Source organism: Onychomys torridus, chromosome 22 (genome assembly GCF_903995425.1).
Source record: "Onychomys torridus chromosome 22, mOncTor1.1, whole genome shotgun sequence".
NCBI classification, from domain to species: domain Eukaryota; kingdom Metazoa; phylum Chordata; class Mammalia; order Rodentia; family Cricetidae; genus Onychomys; species Onychomys torridus.
In genome coordinates, this window is record NC_050464.1 from 32668170 (window position 1) to 32694836 (window position 26667).

Below are 26667 nucleotides of genomic sequence, written 5' to 3' on the forward strand. Positions count from 1 at the left end.
CTTTGGCGCCTGTGGAATAATTTAACGATCTGGTGGGGAGAGAGGGAGGGAGGGACAGAGGGAGGGAGGGAAAGAGGGAGGACAGGGGTCATGTAGCTTCACATCCCCACCTCCAAAAATTAATCTACGTTCTCAGAGCCAGTGGAGGTGCATGACGGGAGAAGAATGAGAATGTTCTCCACCAGGATCCTGAGAGGTGTGTGTGTGTGGGTGCCCTCCTCATCACTTTTGTGGGAAACAACAGGTGAATTAGAAAAACTGTGGAGACTACATCTTCCTCGCCCTGGGTCTGTTCCTTCCCATCCAGAACCTGGAATGTCTTTTCCTCAAGGGACAGTTTGCAGGAGGCTCTGGATGTCCCCCGTGATGGTCATCTTCCTTGTTAAATGGACAGGATTTGGAATCTCCTGGGAGACACACCTTTGGATGTGGGCGGCACTGTGGCCGAGAGCTGGGGTCCTGGACTGAATAGAAAGGAGAAAAGGAGAAAGCGAGCTGGGCCCTAGAAGTCCCCTTTCTGATTCTAGATGCTGTAGCCGTGAGCACACAGCCCACTGCAACTGACTGCAACTTCTCACAGGCAAACAAATGACCTTTTCTCAGGTATGTGGTCTCAGCGCCAAAGAAAGTTAACTGATACAGTGGGAAAGACAGCCTATAGTCCCTGGAGAATGCTGGCCCCAGAGATAGCCTAGAGGCCCCCAGGCCACCAAAGTGGCTAACGGTAGCAGAATGTGGCCAGGATGTGGTGGGGGCCTGGGGGTGGGGATGGCCAGGATGGGTAGGGGGTGAGGAAGGGGCCCTGTCCAGCACGGACAGGGAAGGCCAGAACCAGCCAGCCGAGTTGTCAAGGAGGAAGAGGAAGGCCCAGCATCGGATGCAGGGATAAGAACTGCCTTTCATCGCCAGTCTCTATCCACGGGCCTGCCACATTCCAGAATGAGGAAGGTGAGGTGCGGGGCACACAGATACCCATCCACCCAAGGTCAAAACTGTGGTCAGAGACAGAGCTGCTATCCAATAGTCTGATCCTGTTTCCAGGCTTCGGACACACGGACGGACACACACACACACACACACACACACACACACACACACACACACCCTGTATCTTTACAAAACAGGGACTCTGCACTGGCCCAGGCTGCCAAAGGCTGGTGCAGGATTTGAACTTGGATCTGCCCTGTCTAATGTCTCCCTGTGAGAACCAAGGGAGGAGGCTGTCCTCTTGATCTAAAGTGAATCCCAGGCTGAGGATGACAGGGGACATGCACTCCACTAGGTCAGGATATAACTCCCTCATGACATTCAGGTTACAGGGCAGTGGTGTTGGAATGGCCTGATTTTGATAACTGTACAAATGTGGTCATTAACAACATTTTGTTTTTACAAATAACTTTTAAATAACTTAGCAGGGAGAAACAGCAATGAGGTTCACCCCCATATGTTAGAACTTTGGCCTTAGTGGGTCAGAAAAACTGGCACATGTATGTACAGAGAATAGACCTACCATGAATTTTTATGGGTTGTTCTTGTAACTTTTCTATTTCTGAACAACAGAAAAAAAGCATGTCCCCCCCTCCCCCAGCACCTCCCCGGCCACGGGCCAGGTGCTCAAATCCACCCTCAGCTTTATCATTTGACTCAGTGACAGACCCAGGCACCTAAGATCAAGTCTCCTTAGAGATTAATTAAAAAAAAGTAACAATTTGTGTCTGCGAGCGGGTCTTTCTCCCTGCTAGGCAGACACCAATGGGCTCTGTTACAGCACCAGGGGCTGGGATGGAATGCATGCTTTTCTTGAGCTTTCTTTCATCAATGATCGTCCCTTGTCCTCGATGAAGGGCAGACAGACACTCTTTCCTTGGTGGGCACCCAACAGGACACCGCCAAGGGGCTTCAGGAGATCTGACTTTCACACCAGTAGACTCAAATGGTGATTACAAAAAGATGGGGCAGCGGGATCTCAGTGCATCTTTGCTGTTTGTTTATCCTTAAGCAAGTGTTTTTGGGTGCCCAAGCTGTACCCCTATAATGTGCTAACTGGTGTAGAACTGAGGGCGTGGAGGCCCATGTAAGGGAGGGAAGTGGACACCTTCAGGACGAGTGCCGAGGTGAGTACCACAGGACACTTGCCAGCAGGGGGCAAGGGTGGCTGGGCCACCCAGGGCAAGCCAAGGAAGGCTCCTCGGTGATGGCCCAGCACTGCAGAGATCATGAACTGCACAAAGGAGGGAACCATGCATATCTAGAGAGGACGGTCGAAAGCACAGAAGTGATCCTGGCATCAGAGAGTATTTGATTCTGCTTTGCCACATTTTGTATTTTTCTGCCCAAATCTAGTCTGGTTTTTCAATCCTGACTCTGTTTTTAGGGATGCCCAGGGTGGACCTAGAGCCTCACAGGATTGCTCTATACTGAACTACACTACAGCTTTTTTACATTCTGAGGCAGTGTCTACCTAGGCTTTTCAGGCAGGCCTTGAACTTGGGATCCTCCTGCCTCAGCCTTTCAAGTAGCTGGGATAATGGGCCTGTGCTGTTAGGACTGGCATCTGGGTTTTATTTATTTGTTTGTCTGAGACAAGATCTCGTGGTTATAACCTGGTTTTAGGTCACATCTCCATGGCTGCTGACTGAGTCTAAGGTTCAGGGCCTCAAACAGGCAAACAGGCTTATCACTATACCCACAGACTTAGGTTCCTCCCAGGCACAATGGCTTCCTTCTCCGTATTACATCTTTGCGGGGCTCCTTTCCATCGCCTCCCCCGCACCTTCTCTTTCTCTCCGTGAGGACTAATGGGGCCTGGTTTTAGCTGCAGCCCTGGGATATCACACTGTGCTCTTGTCTTCCCATCTGTAAAGCTGAAGCAAACTCAGAGAGCAATGGAGAGGAAATAACTAAAAGGCAGAGGTTTCAATGGGTGGTGTTGCCGCCAGAGGGCCCGTGGGCACCCGTGGGGCTGGTCTGGGCTTTCACAATGACTACCAACACTACTGGCAAGTCTTGGGTGGACACCCACTCATGCAGAATACTCCTTGGGCATAAGACAAGTTGCCCCTCCATGCCAATCCCACCGTTATCAATCCATTGCTGCTGCCCAGCAAATCCTACCACCAACCTCCAACCTCATGTGCCCGATACCCTGGAGGATGCACGCAGTAGGACTCACTAGGACAAGGAGTACCTTCCCAGGCATGACAACACCAGTGGCTCTGGGCACTGCTAAATGTCACGTTCTGAGACCACAGCTCTCAACTCTGTGGTACTGACAGTCAAGGAAGAGCCAGCACCGGGCCCAATTGCAGGGGGTGAAACCAGTAGAGAGGGAGGCTTGGCCCCCACGGGGAAGTCTGAGAGGAACTGGGGATCGGAGGAAGGAAAAAGGACGACACATGGTCCTATCGTCTGGCTCACTGAGATTACATTCTTTTACAGCGCTCTGCCTGGAGCACGGCCCCCACGGGTCCTCAATGCAAGGCGGAGCGTGCCTGCCACCCCATCACCACATCTGCCTTCTGGTGCTGCTGACTTTTTTTTTTCCAAGCCTATAAACAAAACAAACCCAACGACCAAACAAACAGGGAATTTTCAACTGCTCGGGTAAAAGGCAGCGAATGAGAAGCGTTATTTATTCCCCCGACTGGGTGTACAGAGCTTGGAAAGAAACACGCGGGATGCGATTCCTACCATGGAGGGAGAAAGGCCTGTGAGAGATGGCAAAGTACACACGTTCTGCTGAGCTTCAGTTAAGCAGAGAGGGAAGATGAGCAGGCTGTCTGGTGGACTGGCGGGGCTCCCTCTTCATGATCACCTCCTTCCCAGGTTCCCCGGCTCCCAGACGCAGGGCTTCTGGTCACACCCCCCACCAGCCCCCCAGGTTTGACCGGCTTACAGCCCTGGCAGCTGGAAGCCAGGAGTGGAAACCTCGCTAATTCAATCAATGAGCTCTGACAAGCCTAAATGGTTGTTTGGAAGGGGCCTCTCTCATCTACCTCCCTCATTGCCCCAAACCTCAAATACAATAAATTAAATAAAACATGAGATACAATCGGGGCCTTTTTGGCCGCTGTTTCTAGTGGGAGTCAGAAACATGTTAATGAAGCTCGCGTTTTCTTTCCTCCTCTGCGATGTTTGCTCTTCCTCCTCCCTGCCTCTCCTGGTGGGGGTGGGGGGTGGGGGTGGAAGCTGGGGCATTATTCAGCGCACTGCCATAGGTGTCTTCAGCCAATCGCAGGCGATGGCAGCCGCTTGCACCTTGCTGACAGCTGCTGTCAAAATACCCTCTCAACCAGCGGCTCGATAATAACTCGAAAATGAGATACAAATGAGTGATTCCTTGCGTGTGACTGCGTCGACGGTCCTACATGCAGCCCACGGGTCCTTGCTGTGGCCGGGGAACACTACAGGGCAGCTCTGGCCTCTGAAGGGAAGCTGGCTTTAAAAACAACAAAACAAAACACAAAAACCAAACCAAACAACAACAACAACAAAACCCAGAAGCCAAATAGCTAGCCCTGGATGACTGTCTGAGGAAGGTGCTTTGACCTCCTCCGAAAGGGTCTTGAGAACTGGTCCAAGATGCCCCACCATGGGGTACTCCCTGCTCCCCACCCCCAGATATACTTGACATGTGGCTGGAATCTTTCAGTGCAGGCAACCCTACTATGTAGAGGGCCGTGTCTGGAACCCCAGGAAGAAAGAGGACCCCATGGCTACTTCCCAGGATGAGTATCACCTGCCTGCCTCCCCTGTCACCCAAGGCCAGGCTGGCCGGCTTCTTCCTCAACCGATGCCAGCCTCCCATACCTTGGTAAGAAAGGCACAGACAAGCCCCTGGGAGGATCAAGTGTGTAGCCAGTCCTCCTCCATGGGTCCCTGGGATGGGCGGAGCCCACGGCTGCAGGCTGCAGGCAGCAGGCCCTTGGGGGCTGAATCTGCGGCACCTTTTCCCCATGGCCAGGGCTGGCTACTGCTGGGGTGGGTCCCTCTGCATCAACGCTGCTTCCTTTCTCTCCCCTCAGCTCGTTTTCTCCTCCCTCAACAAGCTTTTATTCCCAGCCTGTCCTGGGGGAACATTTTGCTTCTTTCCCACGTGTGACAATGCGTGTTCTCCATCGGCTGCGGGTGTCACCCATCTCCTCTAAACAGTAGATGCGGGTAAAGGCAGGCCCGGTCTGTGGGGCTTGCCATGTGAGCCGAGCCACTGCAGGAGGCTTTTAAGTGCACACTAGGAAGGACAAGAGGCTCTCCACACCCACGAGCAGGGGAGAGGCCGGTTTGGGGGTTACGTCCATCAAACTCGCTCATGGAGCCAGGGAACAGTGCAGACTGGAACCTGGGCCCCGGGGCCTCCATTCTGGCACTTGACGGCTATGAGTCCTCAGGCGAGTCACTTAACCTCTCCGCCTTACCGTCTCCTCATCTGTGAAGCGAGGATATTAATGCCGACCCCACCGCAGAGGCAAGTGGGAAGAGAATGGGAGGTGCCATGATGCACTGTGGACAGCTGCATATGGCTGCTTTGGTGGCCTTCGCTCACTTTCCCATGCTCTTTGGGATGAGATTCACTTTAGAGTGGGGGAGAAAGCCTTTAAGAGCAAAGCTTCGCCTTGTTGGCAGGTAACGATCATGAAGGTATTTAAATTTTGACAGTGCGTGAAGGGCCAGGCAGAAGCTGCAGCGGCTGGTACCGTCCTAGCTACATTTTCAGCAAGGAAATTCAAACAAGGGGCTGGCCCAGAAGTTCAAAGTCGAGGCTCAGAGAAGGCAGAGCCTCTGGAGAGAAATAGGCTGTGGGTCTGACCACAGCCATCCACTGTAAGGAAGTGCTTTCCCCTCTGACTAAGCATCCTACCAGCCACACAGGGAGGGAGTCCAGGCCGCCTGTGAGTGGACCAGCACTGACTGCTGCTGGCCATGCTGCTTCTCATCTTCACTCTGTACACACGAGTGAGCGCCTTGTGTGTCTGCTCAGTGGCCACTTCACACACACACACACACACACACACACACACACACACACACACACACACACACTTTCCTCCCCTTCACCACTAGGGAAGACTCTCCCTGCCCAGCATGGCTGACGTCTCTCTGCATTGGAGATAGGCACAGGGAAAGCCAGGGAAGCAGCGGAGAGAGGAACCCATGTGCACATTGCCACCCTACCCTGGCACCTGAGCACTCTTCAGGAATGTCCTGCTCCATGTCTGTCCCACATAGATATTAAGTGTTGGGTCCAAGGCCAGCTCCCTGTTGGAGCCACACTCCACCGGCATCTGGAGCTGGTCCTTGATGGGAACAGATAAGCAGGAACATTCGGTGGACTCAGTCTTTCTGGGAGAAATGTAACAAGCCCTAAAAGCCTAGCTTGGAAAACAAGTGATCTGTTTGAGCAGTGAGGGGTGGGGTGGGGAGCAGAAGACATGAAAGAAAGAGATTTCTGGAGGACGCTGGGAACCTGCATGCCCTCTGGCTGCAGCGCAGCATAAGACATTGCTGTGTATTCAGTCATGGCTCCCAGACTCCTTTCCTCCACAGCACCCCACAATGCCCTCAGACCCTCTGTGAGTTCTCATGGGATCCCTCAGATGCCCCCTAGTCTGCAGCAGCCCCCCAGCATAGCTGACCCAGTCTCACAGTGACACTCAAGGTTCCTGGGTACACAGTTCGAGAACCTTGGCTTCAGTACCAGCAACTATGGAACTTGAACTGTCTTACTGCTGCATTCCCATGGGCGTGGACTGTGAGAGGCAGAGATGGACATGACTTCTCTGAAGGAGATAGGCAGGCAGTAGAGCCAAGACTCAGACACTCTGCTCTGGTGCACTCCAGGGCTGCCCTAAGTGGCTGTGCAGGTCGAACACTGCACAGTTCTTGAGGTGGCCACTCCCACAGCACTGTGCTCATGGCCCCACACTGCCAGCTTTAACGGCTCCTGCTCCCTCTCTGAGTCTCCTGTCCTGTGGCATCTGTGGTGACCTCCTGGCCATATCCCACTGCTAGGCACAAGTGCCAGAGGTGCCGTTGGCAACTGACTAATGTTAATTGGGAAACTGCACCAAAATTAGAGGTAGCGCAACCACCAGTCGGGGTGACAGAAAAGAGATTTGCAGGCTTAAGTGGACCCAACAAGTACGTGGTACCGAACACTTGGACTAAGGCCGGTGTCTATAATTATTCTTTGTTGTTGCTGAGACAGGGTTTCTCTGTATCGTTTTGGTACCTCACTCTGTAGACCAGGCTGGCCTCGAACTCACAGAGATCCATCTGGCTCTGCCTCCTGAGTGCTGGGATTAAAGGTGTGCGCCACCACCGCCAGGCTATAATTATTCTTGATCAAAGTCGGCTGCCTGGAGAGACCCTGTCCAACCACAGGCCAACCAGGACAGTCCTCGCCCTTCCAAGAGCCAACTACCATATGATGAACCTGGTGAGGGCTGGCTTCCTACGGAGGCCCACAGAGTAGTGCTCACTTGAAAGCTCTGTAGGGTGAGAGGGGCCTGAAGATGCTCTGGGGACATCTCCCAAGCCATCTGGCTCCCACCGCCTTCCACACCCAGGATGTCAGGGGGCAGGCAGGCAGAGCCCTGTGCTGGCTCCAGCAAGACCAAATACTGCAGCGGCTGGAACAGCCACTGTGTACAGAGGCAAGCCTGTGAGCCAACTGTCCCCTGCGGAGGGAGGAACCATCACCCAGGATGCCCCACCTCAGAATGATCTGTGTCTTCCCAGGATACAGTGAAAGGCCGTCTCCAGCAGGGAGAAGAAAGAGGACACAAGCCAGTGCTGGCTTCCCCACAAGCAGGGGACTGAGCTCTGTCAGGGTGGCAGGTGGAAACACCCTTGTAGTAGATGAACACCATTATCACTAGTGCAAACTGTGGTTGCTCACATGTCAATGCTGCTGCTCCTGCAGCCATGGCAGACATCACTAATCAATTGCAATGCCACTTTCTGAAAAGCCAGGCAGTCTCCACAACCCTACTACCGGATCCTAGGCAGCCACGACCAATGGGTTTTGCTGCCTTGGAAGGCATAAGCTCTCTGCCATAGCTGAAACAACTGCATGAAGTTGTTCAACCAACAAAGGTCAAGATAGGTCAAGCAGTGGCCCGAGTTCAGCCTTCTTGGTGGTGTGACTCGGAAAAATCATACTGGCTCCCTCCCAAGCTCACAGCCAACTTCTGATACCTGAGTGGATGCCAGATAACCCCCAAACACTCCTCTTAGCAAGGAACTGGGCGTACAGCAGAGGAACCCGTATTTGGTATTGTCCTGAGTTCTGAGGTGCTGAGGGGGTGGGGCTCACCAGGAGAGGTGGGCTTAGAACTGTGGCTATATGCAACTACACCTCAGACCCCATCCGATCTCCAGGGAGGGTCTAGAGAGGCTCTTGGACCCCCACGGGTGTTTGTTCCTTCACACCACAGACAATGAGGGTTGGTACTTCCCACTCTCTAGGGTGCCAGGTTCATATCCATTAGCACAGATTTAAGTACTAAAGTTTATGCATCATGTGGAAGTCAGGGTGACTTCTCTCTCCCTGCTTCTTCCCCACTGGCTATTGACTATGGAGGGAGATTTACTCCTGAGCAAAGACCGGACTGGCTGTGACTGAGCTGGGCCTGGACCTTCTGGATTACAGACAGCTACTAGATTACTCAGTAGCTTCTCAAGTCTCCCCAACAGAGAGCTGCCACAGATGCCACTTGCTTACTCCTATGACAGGCAGCTCACTACTGCCATCTGTCATGGTTTGGGGTATTGATTTCCTGGTTGAAATTTGAGGTCATTCACAGATTTACATGCAGCTGGCCTTGAACACACAAAGATGTGGGGGACAGTGTGGCCCTGCACCCTGCTCTGCTGTGGGGTCATCAGATTGCAAGCCTCAGTTTCCCAGGGAGTTAGAGGAATCAAGGGGACCCCAAGCACAGACTGGTTCAGGACTGGCGGGGGCCGTGCTCAGGAGATACTGTTCATTGCACCTTGTCCCATGGCAGTAAGGATCAGGGACATAGCAAATGTTAATGTCACAGCTAATGCCCACGGATCCACCAGGAATGCTCACCAGGAGCCCAAACCTATGCCAATACTGGATAGAAGAACCAAAAAGCTCAACTCTGGATCATGGCCTGGCTGAGATTCTTTTTGATGCATACAGAAGCCAGGGAGTGTGTGGAGGGACTGAGGGGCACTGTCAACCTCACTGGCTCCACCCCAGGTGTACCAGACCACCCTGCCGGCCACGTGGGACCTGTTATTGTCCTAGATCCCCTGTGTCCTGGCCCTCACCAAAACCATGTGAACACCCCAGAGTGGCCAGCACCTCACATCCAGAGCCGCTAGATGGATCGAGTCACAGCTGAGGTACAGGGGACACAGAAGGCCTTCATGGCCACTTGTGAGTGAGAGGCTATATTCTCCCCAAAGGGCCTTAGACGGCCTTAGCCAATAAGATCCAGAGACCTGATGGGAGTGCAGAGAGCCACAACACCCAGTGGATGGGAACCAACATTACAGAATGTTTTGGAAGCATGTAAGATCTGCATGGATGGGCCAGGCTGATAGGGCATCACTATCAGCCAGGTGGGCAAACTCAACAGTGATGATGGGGACAAAGCTTCTACCTCAGCCAGGTACAATGGATTCCAGAGGGACTGTGCCCAACGCAGGAAGCTTCACAGGAGAACACAGGGAGGAGGCAGAGACTCCAGGGAAGGAGGCGATTGAGTAATAGCTATGTGTGAGTGGGCACTGAACTGCCACGGGATCACAGAGACACTGCGATCATGTAACCTGGGATGCGGTTCCAGAATACACAGAATGACAGAGCCAATTAGAAAGTTAATAAGAGAAGTTAGTTTACAATCAGACAATGGGGCAGGGGTGGGGGGGCAGGGGTAGGGGTGGAGGGTGGGGATGGTGCTCAGTGGCTAAGAGAGCTTGCTGCTCTTCCAGAGGATGGGGTTCAGCTCCCAGCACCCACATGGCAGCTCACAATCATCTGCAACTCCAGCTCTAGGAGGTCCAATGGCCTTTTCTGGCCCCTGTGGGCAAATGCCCTCCCACAAAGACACACGTGGATGCATATAGAAAAAAAGTCAGACAACTACAATAGAAAATCATAGGGAACCGAGTCAGAGTCTCACAATGTAGAAAGGTCATGGGTACGCTGGACAGATGTGGGGTACGTGGTGGGGGGTGCGAGTACTCGTACACTGGTGTTGAGTGCACCTGGGACAGAGCTACTCGGGAGCCTGCTCAGTGGTGGTACTTGAAGAGCCAGCAGGTGTGTACCCCACTGCTCCACAATGAGATGCACCATGGCACTATCCCATGCACACAGCGCTGTCCTGCAGTGAGACGCACTGTGGCACTGTCCCATGCACACAGCGCTGTCCTGCAGTGAGACGCACTGTGGCACTGTCCCATGCACACAGTGCTGTCCTGCAGTGAGACGCACTGTGGCACTGTCCCATGCACACAGCGCTGTCCTGCATACTGCAGCACTGTCCCATGCACACAGCACTGTCCTGTATACTGCAGCACTGTCCCATGCACACAGCACTGTCCTGTATACTGCAGCACTGCCCCATGCACACAGCACTGTCCTGTATACTGCAGCACTGTCCCATGCACACAGAACTGTCCTGTATACTGCAGCACTGTCCCATGCACACAGCGCTGTCCTGCAGTGACACGCACTGCTGTACTGCCTCCTGACAGAGTAGGACACAGCATTAACAAGCCAACAATGGCTCACTGACCCAGCATGGACGCACCTTACGGCAGCATGGATACACACTCCCACAGACAAATGTGGAAGCCAAGGGGTGGGAAGTGTTACCTCACACAACATGCTGGCTGGCCTAGGACAGAAGTCAGTGGAGGGGCCACTCTCGCTGGGTGGGGACAGCACCAGGAACTCTGTGGGGGTCATGGGTCACAGGTCACAGGTGAGGATGTATAGGCACTGAAGTTTGTGATCCACACACACCTCTGTCAACCTCCAGCATGTCCATTAGACCAAATGCCTGTCACAGAGAGGGAGCCGGCGTGGGGCCTGTGTCACAAGGACCATACACTATGAGGTGCAGATGGGCATGGGTGGGTCCAGCAGTGAGGCGGGGACACCACTGGTCCAGGGTGTGGCATCTTTCCAGAGCCAGGGAAACCTGAAGTCTTCTGCCCTCCTCCTACCCACTCTGTGCAGAGCAGCTCGAAGAGCTTGAAGCTTCTAGAAAGCACTGCCGGGAACCAGGAACGAGTGCAGCAGAGCTCCCAGTCCCGGGCAGGGGAGGGAGGCCTCCAGCTGCCCTCGGCATCCCCTCCACTGTCATGGTGACTGTGAGGAGAAATGAGCCGACAGGGACAGACTGAGCTGTCCAGAGTCAGCGCAACAGGTGTGCAGGGCACACGAGTCCCAGGCATGTAATTAAGGGCTCCGGACACCTGTTGTGAATTGCCCATTCACACCCTAGCAGGTGGCTCACACCTCTGAGGAGGAAATAGCAGGGGAAAAAAAGCTGTGTTCTATCTGGAGCCAGAGCCTGGCGAATCTGGCGGACATCCCTGCCCTTCAGGGGCAGTTCCAGGAGGATGGTGGGCTCCAGAGTGGGAGCTGACTGCATCACCACGGAGCTGTGTGACCTAGACAAACCGCTAACCCTCTCTGTGCCTCCCATGCTTTGATTTCATCAGCATTCTAGAGTAAGGTTCTGCACAGTAGACCTAAATGCGCGGAGCATCTTCTGATGCCCACTGGGCACCAGGCTCCCATGCACAGTGTGTGACTCCAGTGGCACCCAATCTTACAGTCTGGAGGGTTTTGTTCAATAAACAGGTAATCGCATGGGCAGAGGTCAAAGGGGAGCTGGTGGGCAGGCTGGAAGAAGGTAGGAGAAACGAACAGACCACGCGGAAGGGAGTCAGCCAAGGGCAAGCTGAAGGGCTCGACCTACGCAGCCAGAACCGCAGAGGCACTAGTGTGCCCGATTGGTGCCCAGCTCGGGGCACTCTGGGTTTCCAATTTCCAGATGAAGCAGGGGGTGGGGTGGGGAGAGAGGGAGGGAGGGAGAAAGTCGGAGGGGACTATAGGGTCTTAAATCCGGCAGATACTGTTGGTGGGGGTGAGGTGGTGGACTTCCTGGTAAGTGCTGTGTAAACAGAGTGGTGGTTGGTGGAGCTATGTGGGACCCCTGCTGATGGGTTTTCCTGTCCTCAGAACCAGGACTGGAGGAACCTCACTATCCTACACAGCATACCACTCCAATGCCCATGGCTCCATGTAAAGCAATCCGGGTCATATACGGCCTCTAGATTGTCAGTGGTGCCTTGGGCTATGGCCAGCCAAGTGATCAGTGGTGCCTTGGGCTGTGGCGAGCCCAGTGACAAAGTGCAGAGCAACAGCAAGGTCTTAGGAGCTCAAGGGACCAGGCCCTGCCTGTGGGGGTAGCTTTCACATTCCAAGGCTCTGTTCTGGGAGGGTGGGCAGCAACAGGGACACTTTACAGAGGGGACTGAGGCAGAGGGACTTGTCTGGAGCTGATGTAGGGTTTCCCATAGAAGGGCCAGGCATCTGGGCTCTACAGTGACTGGCTGGTGACTGGGAGGCCTTCAGGCTCTCTAGGCTTGGGCTCTACATCTATAAGATGTCCTGTCAGCTATTCGGTCTGTGTCGCGTCAGTGTGCTGTCTTTGAAGACACCTGGTCCTTTCAGGAGTGAAGCAGGCAGCTTGCAGGCCTGGGGACAGCTCCAGGGAACACCTTGCAGCTTAAGAAGTTAAGTCTGTCCTCACACAGATGGCTACCTGTGCCCCATGGCTAGGGAGGCAAAGTAAACGACCTATGTGCAAGGGACAGAGAGCAGAAGTGGAGGAAGAAACCGCGGACAGGGAACAGACAGTTTCCTTTCTACACCTCGGAGAAGAGGATGGAAACTTCTGAGCAGAAACTGCCCGGGGACTATGAGGAGGCCATTAGAGGCTGTGGCTGCACATTCTCCTGCCTGTCACCAAGGCCTTCTCTCCCACCTCGGACCCATGACACTGGTCTTCCCAAGCCTTAGGCCATGGCTTTGTGAAATCCACAGCGACCCAAGGGGAGCCTCGGTCTCCTCTCTCATGTTTGTAGCTCTGCTGGGCATGCTCGCCATCTCCGTCCTAAATTGAGGAGAGCTGAGGCCTCAAGGGCTCTGCAGTCACTCAGGAGGAGGAAAGGAACCACTGGGAAGCCCAGTCTAAGGCCAGGGGGCAGTTCTGTGTGGAATATTCCTTTACGCTGTGTGAATATATGTCACTGTGACTGGGTTAGTAAAGAAGCTGGCTGGTCTACTGCTGGACAGGCAGAGGTTAGGTGGGACTGGCAGACAAAAGAGAGCATGAGGAGGAAGAGGAGGAGTCTCGGGAGTCGTGAGGAGATGCAGAGGAAGCAGATGAACTTGCTGTATTGAGAAAATGAATCGAGTCAGGTGGCAGAGAAAAGATTAAAAAATATGGGTTAATTTAAATGTAAGAGTTAGCTAGTAATAAGCCTGAGCTACTGGCTGAGCATTTATAATTAACAATAAATCTCTGTGTGGTTATTTGGGAACTGGCTGGAGGAACAGAAAAGTCCACCTACAGTTCTGAAACCTGCCCACCAGACTCAAGATGACACCGGCAACCCTCCCTCCTGTCTATCTGTCCACCCCTCCGCCAGGCCATGCCCTTTGCTGCCAGAGCAGGGATTTAGCAGGAGTCCAGTTATGGTTCCTCTCTTATGGATGAGAAAATGGAGGCCAGCTGACTGTCAAACTGTGCTCTGGCTCCAAACATCCTGATCTTCCTGCCACACAGCTGGCAGGTCCCTGTGCCCTGTGAAAACCACTTACCAGATTTCACAACAGACACCAAACCAGCCTCATGTGACTCTGCAGGCCACGTGCCCACACTCCTTCCTGGGAGAGGAGACTCTTGCTTTCCTGAAACTGGGGACTCTAGGCAAGGCCTCGCTAAGGAAGACAATGGAGTACTTGGAGCTTGCGCCTATGTGTGTGCACACACAAGGTGCAGACAGTCTGGAGCGACCCTGCTAATCCTCCTACAGCAGTAGCTCTCAACCTGTTGGCCTGACCCCTGGGGTGTGTCAAACATCGCACATCAGATATCCTGCACATCAGATATTTGCATTATGATTCGTAACAGTCACAAAAATTATAGTTATGAAGTAGCAATGAAACAATGGTATGGGTGGGGGTCACCACCACCACATGAAGAACTATATTAGAGGGTGACAGCATTAGGAAGGTTGAGAACCACTGATCTACAGGGTGGAGGGGCAGCAGACGGGTCCCTCAGGCATCCTTGCAGGCTGATGGGGCAGAGGGAATGGCAGTATGCGAGGCAAGTATGCAGGGAAAGGAGGAGACAGTGAGAAAGCTACAGAGATCCTTCGAGGAGTCTGCACTGTGGGTAAAGACACAGGCTCTGGCTGGAGCCAGGCCCTGGATTCAAATCTTGCTCCTACTGTTTTGGCCACCCACTGTGACTGCTGCCCCTGGGTGACCTCATAGAGCCTCTAACAGCCCCTGGAGAAGCCACCTGGTTGGGGAGGGAACTGAGGTAGCTGGAGGCACTTGACCAGTGTGTGGCTTAGATCTGGGCTTGGGAGCAGTTTCTCCCTGGAAAACGGATGCTCTTGTAACAAATGAAGACTGTAGCAACAGGGGATGTTGGTAACTTGAAGTGCTCAGCCCCAGGGCCTGGTGCCTGACTACGGTGACAATCATTACAGGTTACAACACAGCACAGTTATAGGCACACCACTAGCATCGGCACAGTTATTGTATAACGTGCTATGGAGGCCCAGAACGTGTACACCAGAGAGGCGCCACTGATGGCTCAGTCTGAAGGTGACTCTGAAATCACTCCTGATGGGGTTCCCACATGCACGGGTCCCCACAGTGCCTCCTGCCCAGGTACTGTGGGGAGTGATGGAGTCCAGGGGCCAGTGGGGCCTCCAGATAGGGGCCAGTAAATGCTGTCCTGCCCCAGCAGATGGTGCTAAAACCTGGCACACTGGCCCTGTGTTCTCACATGCCTCTGCACTTGCCCTCTGCAGGCACTGGCAGGAGAGAGGAGACTCAGGACCCTCCTGATACAGCTGCGTTCCCTGGCATCTAGCACAGTGCCTCATAAAATCACACATTTGCCACACGGTATCCCCACCATGACAACTTGAAGGTGACAAATCCTCCTAGATCTGGGAGGACAACAGATTCAAAGTTCTGGGTCAAGGCCCTGGAAGTCATATGCTAGCCCAGATGTGCAACCTTGGGTAGACTGTGTCTTGAGTTTCCTTTGGGCATAGCAGAAGCCCTCCCATGTCCAAGAGCCAAGCAGATCTAGCATGGCAGGCACCAGGCACAGAGCCCAGCACACAGGTATATACCTGGAATGTGGGTTGTGAGTTTGATCATATCTATCACGAAAAGCTCCCCAAATCCTGCCCGACACAGTAGGTCAACCAGTTCTCCCAAACCTGGAAGCCTTCCATTAGTTAGTGACCTTTTGCTGGCCAGTGGCTTTGTCTAGAATCAGGCCTGAAGTGCAAGCCTCACATCCCAGGGAAGGCTCACAGTGACCCCTACTGTCCAACACTGCAATGGTGGGCCTCAGATCTCAGTCCACTGGGAAGCTAACAAAAGCAATGCAGGGCCTGTCCTGGAGGAGGAGGGTTCCAGCTTCAGGGTTTATGACTGCTCAGACAGAACAATGGTGGAGAGGAGGAGATGCCACATGTAAGTACATCCAGCAGACACTAATTCCCTGTCTACTAAATAGACGTATAACGCACAGATCAAACAAAGCCCCTTCTCCTGCCTTGACGTCCGTCTTTTGTTTCCCTGGATAAATGTCATCCCCAATACACTGTGGAACCAAGTGACATTGCCATCTCCGAGGGATGCGGTTCCCGATCACCACACACCATCCTTAGGCACTCTTTTGGATGTGGCAGCCTCGAGACTGTGAGACTAGACTCTTTTTTAGAAGCAGAGTCATGGCAGGCAAGCACTGAGCCAATGCCCTCACTCTCCTTCTGGCTGATGCTCTGGATGCAGGTACACGAAAACTCCCCCCTCACCCTCAACTGTGACCTGGCTCACCAGGCACCACAGCTCAGACATTAGAGGGGAAGGTACGCTGACCGTGGCTGTGAACGCCCCCACCCCAGGGGACGGCGGAGAGAAGGGAAGGGTTTTGAAGCCGATTTCCCCATGCAGCATCCCACTCTCTTAACCTCACAGCAAGAGTAAAGACGCAAGTCTCACAAAGATAAATCCCTCTCCAAGCCGGCGCTCCTCCTGCAGCCACTGTGCCTCACGAGACGCTGACCGGTCCCTCTACCAGACACATCACCTGATAAAGTGACAAGCAGGGGCCGAGCGCCACTACCGTGGCTCTTCCCTGGGCCTCTGTAGGCAGTGGCAGATGAGACAGGGACTTAAGGCCCATAAGTACTCTAAGACTCTAGCTGAGCCTCAGCAATCTGCATGGAGGGTGAACTCGCCCAACTGATGTTCTGAAGACCCATAGCATCCCCTTCTTATGGGATCACAGAAATATCTCCTTCAACTTGGGGTTCAGTGCAGGGCCATCTAAGCAACTTCCCAATCAAAATGTTCTACTATGCATGTATGGAAGCGGGAGCAGTCAGAGGCCTGCGTGGTTTGTTTTTAAAGAATCCATCGGTCCTCCGGGGATCCCCTGTGAGAATTCAGACTGATGGGGGGTTCAGAGAGATGGCTCAGTGTTTGAGAGCACTATTGTTCTTCCAGAGGATCTGTGTTCTTTTCTAGTGCCCACAGGGCAGCTCACAACCATCTGTAACTCCAGTTCTGGGGGATCTGATGCCCTTCTCTGACCTCTGAAAACACTGCTTGCACAAGGTTCACAAGCGAAAGCAACTCACAGACATAAAAGAAAAAAGTTCGGGTGTCAGCTGGGGGGAGGATTCAAACTTGAAAAGACCTCTAAAAATCTTCCAAACCATGAGCAAAATGGGCCTGACTAAATCTAGGTTCCTGCCTGGCGTCATGGCCGGGAGAGAAGAGCCCTGCAGCCTCTGCTCTGTCCCAAACAGTCTGCCTCCAAGTCTCACCACCACCTGCTTGGCCCCCAAATCTGCCTCCTATGCTAACAGAGACCATGGCTCCTGTGTTCTGTATGTAGGACATTCAATGTCTTCCCCAAATGGCTTTGGCCAGAGAGCAACCGAGATCAGGACATTAGCTCCCGCCCGCTTCGGGAGCTGAGGTGAAAGTCCCACTGGCTGGGCCCCTCCTTGGAGGCACTGACTCTCTGGGATGTCAGTAAATCCCACAGAGGAACCACAGGCTGCAGCCACTAGAACTCTTGCTGTCCCTCCTGATGCTTGGTGACAGCTCCGGGGTGCAGGCACACACCTGGTGCAGTTTGGAAAGCCCCACTGTGCTGCAGCAGCACGGCCAGGACCCGGGCGGCCTCCCAGCCTCCAGGGGGCGCTGTGCCCACAGCCCAGTGTGCAGACCCACCTGAAAAGCTCCCGGATCTCCCTCTGGTTGGCCTGGAAGGGGATATTCCGCACCAGAATCTTTGAGGTCGTCTGCTTCTTGGAGACCTGTTTCTTACGAGTGGATGTCAAGGCGGGCCTGGGGTGAGGTGGAGGAAACAACAGGTTATTTGGGGGTGTCGACTGCTTGTACCCACACTGATGCTGCCACCTTCCCCAACAAAACACACCTCCCTGTCATTTCAAGTGGCCTACGGAAGGGGTCATGATAGAAGCAGAAGAAGTCAGCCTATCTTCCACTTCGGGGTGACAGGGGCGGAGGTTACCTTCTCTCCCACATTCCTGTGGCTCCCTGATCAATGCAGCCCGTTGCTGCTGTCCCATAAAGAAGACACTGAGAAGGAACCCCGTGAGGGAGGGCCTTGTGCATTCTGTGCTAGCACCATACCCCTGAGCTACACTCCCAGCCCCACCCGCTCCTCTATTCTAAAAACAGGACTACAGGGGATGGAGAGACACTGACTGGTCCAGTGGGGCAGGGAAGTGGGTATCAACGCTGGCAAGTGAAAAGTTAATTGGGAAGAACCCCAAATGGTAGAGGAACTGGGGTGTGTGGAGGCATTTAACCATCAGCACCAAGGTCAGACACTGAGAGCTGCCACCCACCAAAGGACAGAGGAGACACTTGAGGACTCACTTAGTGGCCCGTTCGGAGATCCGCACTTCCAGTTTATGACCGTCCACGACGTGACCCTAGAACACAAAAATGACCAGGTCCGGTCACTTACCCATGCCTGCCCTTCTCCAGCCACCCAGAGGGTTTGGTGGAGATCAAGGTCGGAGACGGCTTTAAGGGAAAGGCTGACACTCAGCAGGTGGTGAGAGACCCAGCCTCCTGATGCACTTCTGATCTCCTGGTGGCCCAGGGAGCCATTTCTACCATTAGAGGCATTCTCAGAGAGGAACCTGCAGTCGAGCATGCAGACAGCTCACTCTAGTTCGCAGGCTCTTCATGGAACGTTCTAACCCACCCACCCGAGCCATGTGCAAGCTAGGCTCTAACTGCAGTCCCCAGCTGCAAAGCTGGCGCATTAGCGGAATGACCCTGGGAAATCCCTCAGACATCCCAGGAAATACAGTGTGTGGGGCTCTGGATGCACGATCCCTGACAGTGATGTGCACACACGTTCGTGCACAGCACACGGCATGCAGGCAAATGCCTGGCTACCGACTCTTGAGAGACATGAAAGAGAAAATATGGACCACTGTTTGCAGAATTCTATGTGACTTAAATGAGGACATGGGGTGCAGGACAAAGTGGGCTTTCTAGCTAAAAAACAAACAAAAAAACCCCACAAAACCTCACAAGGCACATGCTGAGCTGTTCCTCTGCCTTGCATGGCCTAGGATGATTGCCAATGCAGAAAGCTCTGTTTTGGTTTTTTTTTCTTTTTTTTCTTTTTGGACACAGAGCTACTATGTAGTTAGCTATGACCTGCATATGATACTACATGGGCTAGCCTATGACCTGGTATATAGACCAGGCTAGTCTGGAACTCAGAGATCCCCCTGAGTGTTAGGCCTGTGGCTGTCTTCTTAAGCAAAGTTCAGGACCCTCTAGGGCTGCCACAGGCCTTAGTCCACTTCTTTGTCTAGACACTTCTCAGCCCTTCTCCTAACATCAAGCTAGGGTGATGTCTTGTGAGGGGTGCAAGGGTTCTTCAGTCACTTCCGAATTATCCATGCTCTCATAGCAGACAGAAAACTGTCCTAACAAACAACTCAGAGCCTCATTCTCCCACTACTTTTAGGACAGATGCTAGCCCTCCAAAGGACCTATAAGAAGGTCTAGCCTTCCATACCTCTCTCCTCACCTCCTTCCCAGAACACTGCCCCTCACACCTGGAGTTCCTGCCACAGGCCTCTGCCCTTGCCACCCCCACCTCCTAGCTGCTCCCTCCTAGAGCTCTGAGCAGACACCTGTCTCTGCCAGGACAGGTATCGGCTCACGCTCTTTTTGTTTTCTGAAGTAGTCCCCGGGGGAGGCGGTGTTTTCACGGAGCACCTGTGACTCTGCTGCTGCACATTTGTTCAGGTCAGAAGCCTGTCTTTCCCAGCAGAGGAAGGAGCGAGTCTAGTTCACAGTCGTGATCTGACAGAATATCTGATAGGCAGACGGCCTGCGTGTGTATATAGCCCCACGTGCTGTATTTCCTGGGATAACTGAGGGATCTCCCAGGGTCATTCTGCTAATGCGCCAGCTCTGTGTCTAGGGACTGCAGTCGGAGCCTTGCTTATGGGTGGCTCTGCTGGGTTAGAACGTTCCATAAAGAGCCTGCAAACTAGAGAGTATGTCTGGAACCACGGTAAAAGAAGGAACGAGTCAGAGTGACCACGGAGGGGTGAGAAAGGCCCTTAATCTTTCTTGGGCTATGGTCTCACCGTGATGGCCCAGGACCCCCGGCTTACCTGGAGCTGCTTGAGGGCCTTCTGGGCCTGCTCCGGCTTCTTGTATTCCACAAACCCAAACCCCATTGAAAGTAGCACTCCTGAGGGAAAGAGGGAGAGAGAAAGGGGGTGTGGGCGGAACTCAGCACAGTCCAGACCATTGTGAAGACTCCGACCCACACTTAGAGTCTCTTCCCTTCTCACACCCTTCTTCCTCCAAAAGAAGACCTCAGCTGGTGCCGAGACTTAGGACCAGGCAAGATGGTGAATTGCAGTGGGGCTACAGGGCTGCCACCTGGGGCCTGCTTGGCTAGTAACTAGCAGATAACTGATACGATAATTAAGCTCCTAATCGGAGTCTGCCTTTTAGAGGGAGTGGGAAGGGATGACCAAGGCTGCAACAGGCAGCAAAGCCTCAACCTGGCCAGGGTGCCGCCATGCCTGAGGCAGAGGTGAAGGCAGGTGTGGACAGTGAGGCCTCTCTTCTTCTACATGCATCTGACATCTGACCACACCTGGTTCCTGGGTAACAAAGTCCAGACAGGGAGGCTGACCATGGGTCTTTCCTGTTCTAGAGTACAAGGGGCAATAGCTCGGTAGCAGGAACTCTCAAGGACACTCTCCCGGACTCATGCCTTTAGAACACATGTCTGTATGTATACACCGCTGTATGTACTGGTGTCCCACACTTAGTTCGAAGCTCCTTAAGACCGGGAATGGCAGGGAGTACTGGGTGCCCTAAGGCACTCATGTGGAAGCCCACGTTCCTTAGAGTGGGACCTTTCTTGAGACATGTTCTTGACTGAGGTAATCAAGTAAAGTGAAGTCATCATAGTGCGCCCTGATCCAGCACAGGTGGGGTTCCTTTACAAACTGGGGAGAAGCCAGACATCGTGACACATGCCTATAATCCCAATACTTGGTAGGCTATAGCAGGAGTGTGTATTCAAGGCCAGCTTGGGTTACACAGAGAGACCCTGCCTCAAAAATAAGCTAAAATTTGAACCCAGGACAGGCATACACAACCAAAGTGCCATATGGACCTGGAGATGGCTACCCACAGGCTAGAGATGGGGGTGGGGAGAGTGGGGGCTGGACAGCTCCTTCCCCACAGGAACCACACCTGCCAGCAGGCACACTGATCTTTGTTTTCCAGTCTCAACCATAATGAGATGATACATTGATGACTTTAACCCCCAAACTAGGGCTCTCTGTCACAGCAACCGAAGTGGAAGGGTGCAATGGACCTCTGACTCTGCTGTACATTTGTTTACTCCCTAGTGGCTTTAGGCTAACATATGAGTCACCTCATTTCTTGGACTCTGCCCACCCTCCCAGACCTCCTCCTACCGCTTCCTCTACAAGTTTTCAGTGCTCTGAGCCTGAGGTCTCCGCCCTCTGATGGCTCTGTCTCTCTTGAGGTACAGTCTGCCATGAGCACTGCTATGCAGGGCTTCTGTCCACCACAGTCCTTATTCACTGTGTATTCAATGCTGTATTCACTGGCTCATCAGTCTTCCAGAGAATCTGGACACTCTGGGGACAGGTACCTTATAACTAATGGTTTGCTTGCCATCTATGGGGAGGATCTCAGGACCTGTCTGAGGGACACTAAGCAGTGGGTATCATGGCTATCCATCACTACCCAGGAGCATGCTGGGCCAGCCCACATGGTATCCCCACCAATCCTGCCTAACCAAAGGGACTCTGGATGGGGATGGCCTAGCCTGCCCATGCCTTGCAGGAAGCCAGAAAGAGGACCACCAGAAGACTCTAGGATAATCCCTAGGCCAAAGTTAGATATGAGGCCTATGTGCCCACTGGCTGTGGAGGCACAGGATTAATGAATTGTTAGAATGCTCTAGAACTTGTCTCTGGTATCTCCCTTGGAAAACAGGAGGGAAAACCCAAGGCCAGCCATTCCTTGACATGGCTGAGAAAGTTCCAGAACACAGAGGTAAAGGAGGAAGCAGAGGCTTCTGCTCCACACTGCTGCCCCTGTGGAACTGTTTCAAAGCCGCTCACTGTTAGGGAAAGTTCTAGAGAGAGAAAAGCCCAGTGTGGTCAGCTGGGGCTGCCCCAGAGCAGGAGGCCTGAAGCAGACCAGGGACCAGTTTAGACAGGAGGATGGAGATACTTGGAAAGCCAAGAAGAGATGCCTTGGTGGCGGTCCATCTCCTCCGTCACGGGCTCCTGCAGGAAGTGCTCCTGCCCAGTTGGGATAAGTACCTGCTTTATTCTTCTTCTTGGACACGGTGCAGCTCTTCACAGCCCCCACTTTGGAAAACACCTGCAGAGACAGGTTCCTGTCACCGGCTGCCTGAGACAGGTAGTCTGAAGCTGACACCACTCCCTGATGTGAGGACCCACCCTGAGGTGGATGAGGGGGCCCAAGAGCTGCAGGCAGGGCAGACAGCATGCTGTCATCAGGCCTCAGACAGGGGTTCACATCCCTCTGCCCCCCAATCTCACTCACTTCCTTCAGTGTCTCCTCTGTGGTGCTGAAGTTGAGGTTCTTAATAAACAAAGTGCATCCTGGGACACTTTCCTCCTCCTCCTCATCTTCCTCTTCCTCCTCCTCTTCCGTCTTGCCCGTGGGGGCCTCTGCTCCTTCCCCCAAAGCCTTTTCACCTTCTGGGTCGAGTACTGGCCCCATCAACAAACAAATCAGTGCATTACATGGAGTCATTGCAAAGGCACGGAAGTCCCGAGACTAAAGGAAGCACAGACCCCGCTAGATTAAAGGGGTCCTGCAGGCAATGCTAGGCTTCAGCAGGGGGAGGGAGGGAGGGAGGGAGAGAAGGGGGGGTAAGAATCATAGAAGACAGGCAAGCAGACACACAGACACCCTGCTGTTGGCCCCATTTAAGAGAGAACAGAATATTGAACATAAAACCCTGAGTGTTCAACAGACCCAGGCCACACTAACTTCACTTTAAATTACTACGTGAACTATTTTCTTTAACCATGAACCTAAGCAAAATGTTATTTTTCCTCAAAAACAAAAACAAACAAACAAAAATCCAGGGTGCCTAATGAACTTCCAGACTAAAATCCAATTTTAAATTTCTCAAGATTGCAGGACGGGGGTGAAACAGACCCTTCTCAACAACCCTGGGATGCGATGCAAACCCCCCCGGAAGACTGCTGTCAGAGAATCCAGCCCAAGTGAGGGTGGCAGCTCCCGGTCCAGCTGCAGCTAGTGTGGCATGTGGGTGGGGCTTCCATTCTGGCGCTCAGTTCTGTCCATCTTCCCAGCCTTTCTGAAAGCCTCAAACTAGTTGCAACAGTGTCAACACCACAAACCCACCCCTGTAAGCTCCATGGCAACGGCGCAGTGACGTGGTCACCTCTCTTCAACAGTGGGAGATGCAGTTGTGCCCGAGACTCTCCGCAAGCCTAGCCCAGAACCCAGACTCAAGCCTTGGCAAACAGATGTGTCTCCCAGCCATGCCACCATAGTGCGGCTGCCTGTGCTTGCAAAGCAAAGCGGAGGAAAAGCGTGACTCAGGACTAAGAGTGGGGACATCAGGTCCTGGGAAGACTCAGGAGAAGCATGGCCTTGGAGAGATGACAGTCCTGCCCCACTAGCTCGCCTCAGCCGCAAAGAGGCTTGTAAAACCTCTAACACATGTACAAGAACCTACAGAATATTCTGGAGGTCTGCATCTGGACCCCAAACTCACGTTGGTGCAAGGGCTCATCAGAGTCGGGAAAGACATTTTTACGGGGAAGAAAATGGCAGGGAAGATGATGGCTCAGGTGTGTGGCCAACCAGAGTGGGTGTCCCTTCTTGAACTGGTCGAGGGGTGACACTGGGGAGGTTACCTCAGTAACAATCAGAAAGGTGGAGTTTTCGAGAAGAAGAAAATGCATCTCTTTTTAAAAAGCCAATTTCTCAATCCTTGTAACTTCAGTTGGTAGCACTTGGCTTTCATCCTCAGCCGGGGCCAGCAAAGGAACCGGTTCACTGGCCCCATACTCGATGCCCTGGCCTGTGCCACACTGCTGACCCTGCCCTCCTCCCGTCCCTGGTCCAGTCTCAGTCAGCTCTTAGCAGCATCCAGGGGATGGACAGGAGCCTGACAGCCCCTGGCATGTGTGCCTGGGACTCTGCCCTGACCTGTGTCTCAGAGCATGTTCAGACCGTCACAGGGAGACAGCTCTCAGCTTTAGTAACAAGCTGAGCTAAGAAAGGTTGTGGTCACTATTCAAGATGGGCAGGTCCCTCCCTGGCAGGCCAGCTGTTCCTAGTCTCAGCCTCAGAAGGTAGAGGACTTTTGAGAATGGCTGGCATCTATTCCTAGGTGCGCAGCTGGTGTGGCCAGAACAGTTACAATGGCCGCCCCAACTTCCAATAAGTCAACCTACTCCCCCCCCCCAACATCAGGAAGGACACCCCACTGGAAATGCAAGACATGCTTTGGTACTCCTACAGGCCTTCTTCCCACAGCCCAGACAGGGCCACCAGCCTCCCTGCGCTTATCCCGACCCACACTGGGCTATGACGTGTGTGCAGGCCATACTGGTTCTGTGAGGCACTGGCTGTGCAGGGGCCAGTGGCCGAATCCCTCCCTCAGCACCTTGTCTTCAGTGTGGTGTTAATGAGACTGAGCACAGTGCACAGGCACAGGGCACACATGCATGCATACGCACACACGTACACACAGTGTACAGGTGTGCACACACTCCTGCACCCAGCACTGGGCTGTTCTGAAGTACATGTGCCCATGACCTCATCAACAAGCCTGGATGTTGTCACTGGTTACCTGGTTGCTGGTCCCCGAATGGTGCTAGCCCCTGGCTTGTCAGCTACTCAGGCCTCGTCCCTGGCTTCTCTCTGTTCCACTCACACTAACTGTGCGGGCCTCTTTGCTGACTGCCAGGCCTACCAAACCCACACCAGCCAGGGGACCTTTGCACATGCTGCCCCTGCCCACTCTATTCATCTCGTAGATCCCCATCAGGTCACAGCACAAGCATGCTCCCTGAGAGCTCTTCCTGCCTACCGTGTTACAAAGGACCCAGCTAGTCTCTATTACTCTCCTCTAGCTTCTTCTTTTCAGAGTTCCAGCCCCACTGTGAAACACCTTCCCCAATGAGTCATGTCTGTGTGTCTCAAATATGAGGGGAGCTCACCAAGTGTGGGGCTGGGCCTGGGATAATGGTCTCTACTTCCCAAACACCTGTGGAAATGAGGCTGTCACACTCAGCCTGTGGCTGGAACACAGGGCCAGCAACCATGCTGACTGTGCTTCTGAGCTGCTGTAGGGCCACAGATATAAGATTAGACACTGGCCTGATTATTTTGAGTCATACACAGCCCACATGTGTGACCTCACCCAGGCCCTGCAACCTCTCCAGGCTTCCCTCTTTCTCTATAAAGGAGTCTATAAAGAGGGTCAACAGAGGCTCTGCTTGCAGAAGGCTCTGAAAAAGATCAAGCAGAGACCAGGGAATCCACCTGCTACAAGCATCCAAGATGACTGTTTCTTGGTGGGCCTCCTGCAGCTGCTGAAGGAAAGGCTGTGAGTCCCTATAATTCTGAGGTGACACCCCCCAGCTCCCCACAACCCGTCTCCTCTCTGTGAGGTTCTGAGAAAGCCTGCTAGCATCACACATCCAGGGAACCTGACCTCATCCAGCCACCTTATGCCTAACCACCAGCCCTGCCGTGAACTGCGCCTGGGCCCAAGGAGGGGCTGGAGGTGACTTGAGGACCAGGGGGCTGAAAACAAGGTCTTTTAAAACACTGCGTATGCTTTAGCCCCAAGTGACAAAAGAAAAACAAACAAACAAACAAGAGGTACCATGATCTCCAAACAGACGACAAGAGAGGCAAGAAAAACCCGAGAAAGGGGAAGGAGGAAGAAAGGCGGAGGCCGGGCAAAGGCCAGGGTCGCGGCGAGAAGCGAGATGCAAGGTGGGCTGCAGGGACCAGAGGGGCAGAGAGAAGACCGCCTCCACCTCAGTCACTACAAAGACAGCCAGTCATGGGTGGCCACAGGGGGCGTCACTATAATCAGGCTGCAGGATTCCCCTGCCCCTCCCCACTCCGGGCTCCTGGGAGGCCCACAGCGACAGCCTGTTATCAGCAGCAAGCAGCTTTGTGGGACCTCCCCTGACTCACAGCCCTTTATCTGGAGGTGAGGGTCTTGGTTGTGGGAAGATAAAACACGCTGTTCCTCTCCCTCGGGACCCATGTGGGGAACAGAAGCTCGCTGCAGAAAAGCAGGGGGGCCTGGGAAAAGCCTGCCCATCCCCCTCCTCCTTGCCTATGAAATCCGAGTCTGGGTCCCCAGCACTCTGGGTCCTCACCCAACAGGGATGTGAGAGCTGGTGGTAGCTCAGAAACAATGTGCAACGGGCCGGGGTGAGGAGGCGGGCAGGGGGTGAGGAGGCACAGGATGAAACTCGGAGGAAAGGGGCAGAAAGGGACTGTGTGGTAAAATAAGTATGAGAAGAGCCTCAGGAGGCCAAGACGGCTCTAGGAAGTGGCAGTGAGGATGATGTGGACGCAGTGGGCAGGGGTTCAGCCAGGTACAGCTTCCCAGTCCAAATTTGGGTGGGTAGCTGGGCCCTTCTCCTAGATCTGAGGACCTTGGTACAAGTCACAGACTGTCACCCTGGAAACCAACCCTTCCCAGGGTCAGAGCCTGGTGGGGACAAGGCAACAGAGCA

At 53.6% G+C, this 26667-nt stretch overlaps 1 protein-coding gene across 1 annotated transcript in view; it reads right to left on the bottom strand.

The window, feature by feature from the left end:
* Window positions 1-26667, bottom strand: part of Rbm19 (RNA binding motif protein 19) — an 86072-nt gene that overhangs the window by 39371 nt on the left and 20034 nt on the right. The window contains exons 17-21 of the mRNA XM_036172277.1: window positions 22463-22632; window positions 22216-22276; window positions 20008-20087; window positions 18236-18291; window positions 17561-17677 (exon numbers count right to left, since the gene is read on the bottom strand). Coding sequence (XP_036028170.1) covers window positions 17561-17677; window positions 18236-18291; window positions 20008-20087; window positions 22216-22276; window positions 22463-22632 — 484 coding nt within the window. The remainder of the gene's footprint in view (window positions 1-17560; window positions 17678-18235; window positions 18292-20007; window positions 20088-22215; window positions 22277-22462; window positions 22633-26667) is intronic.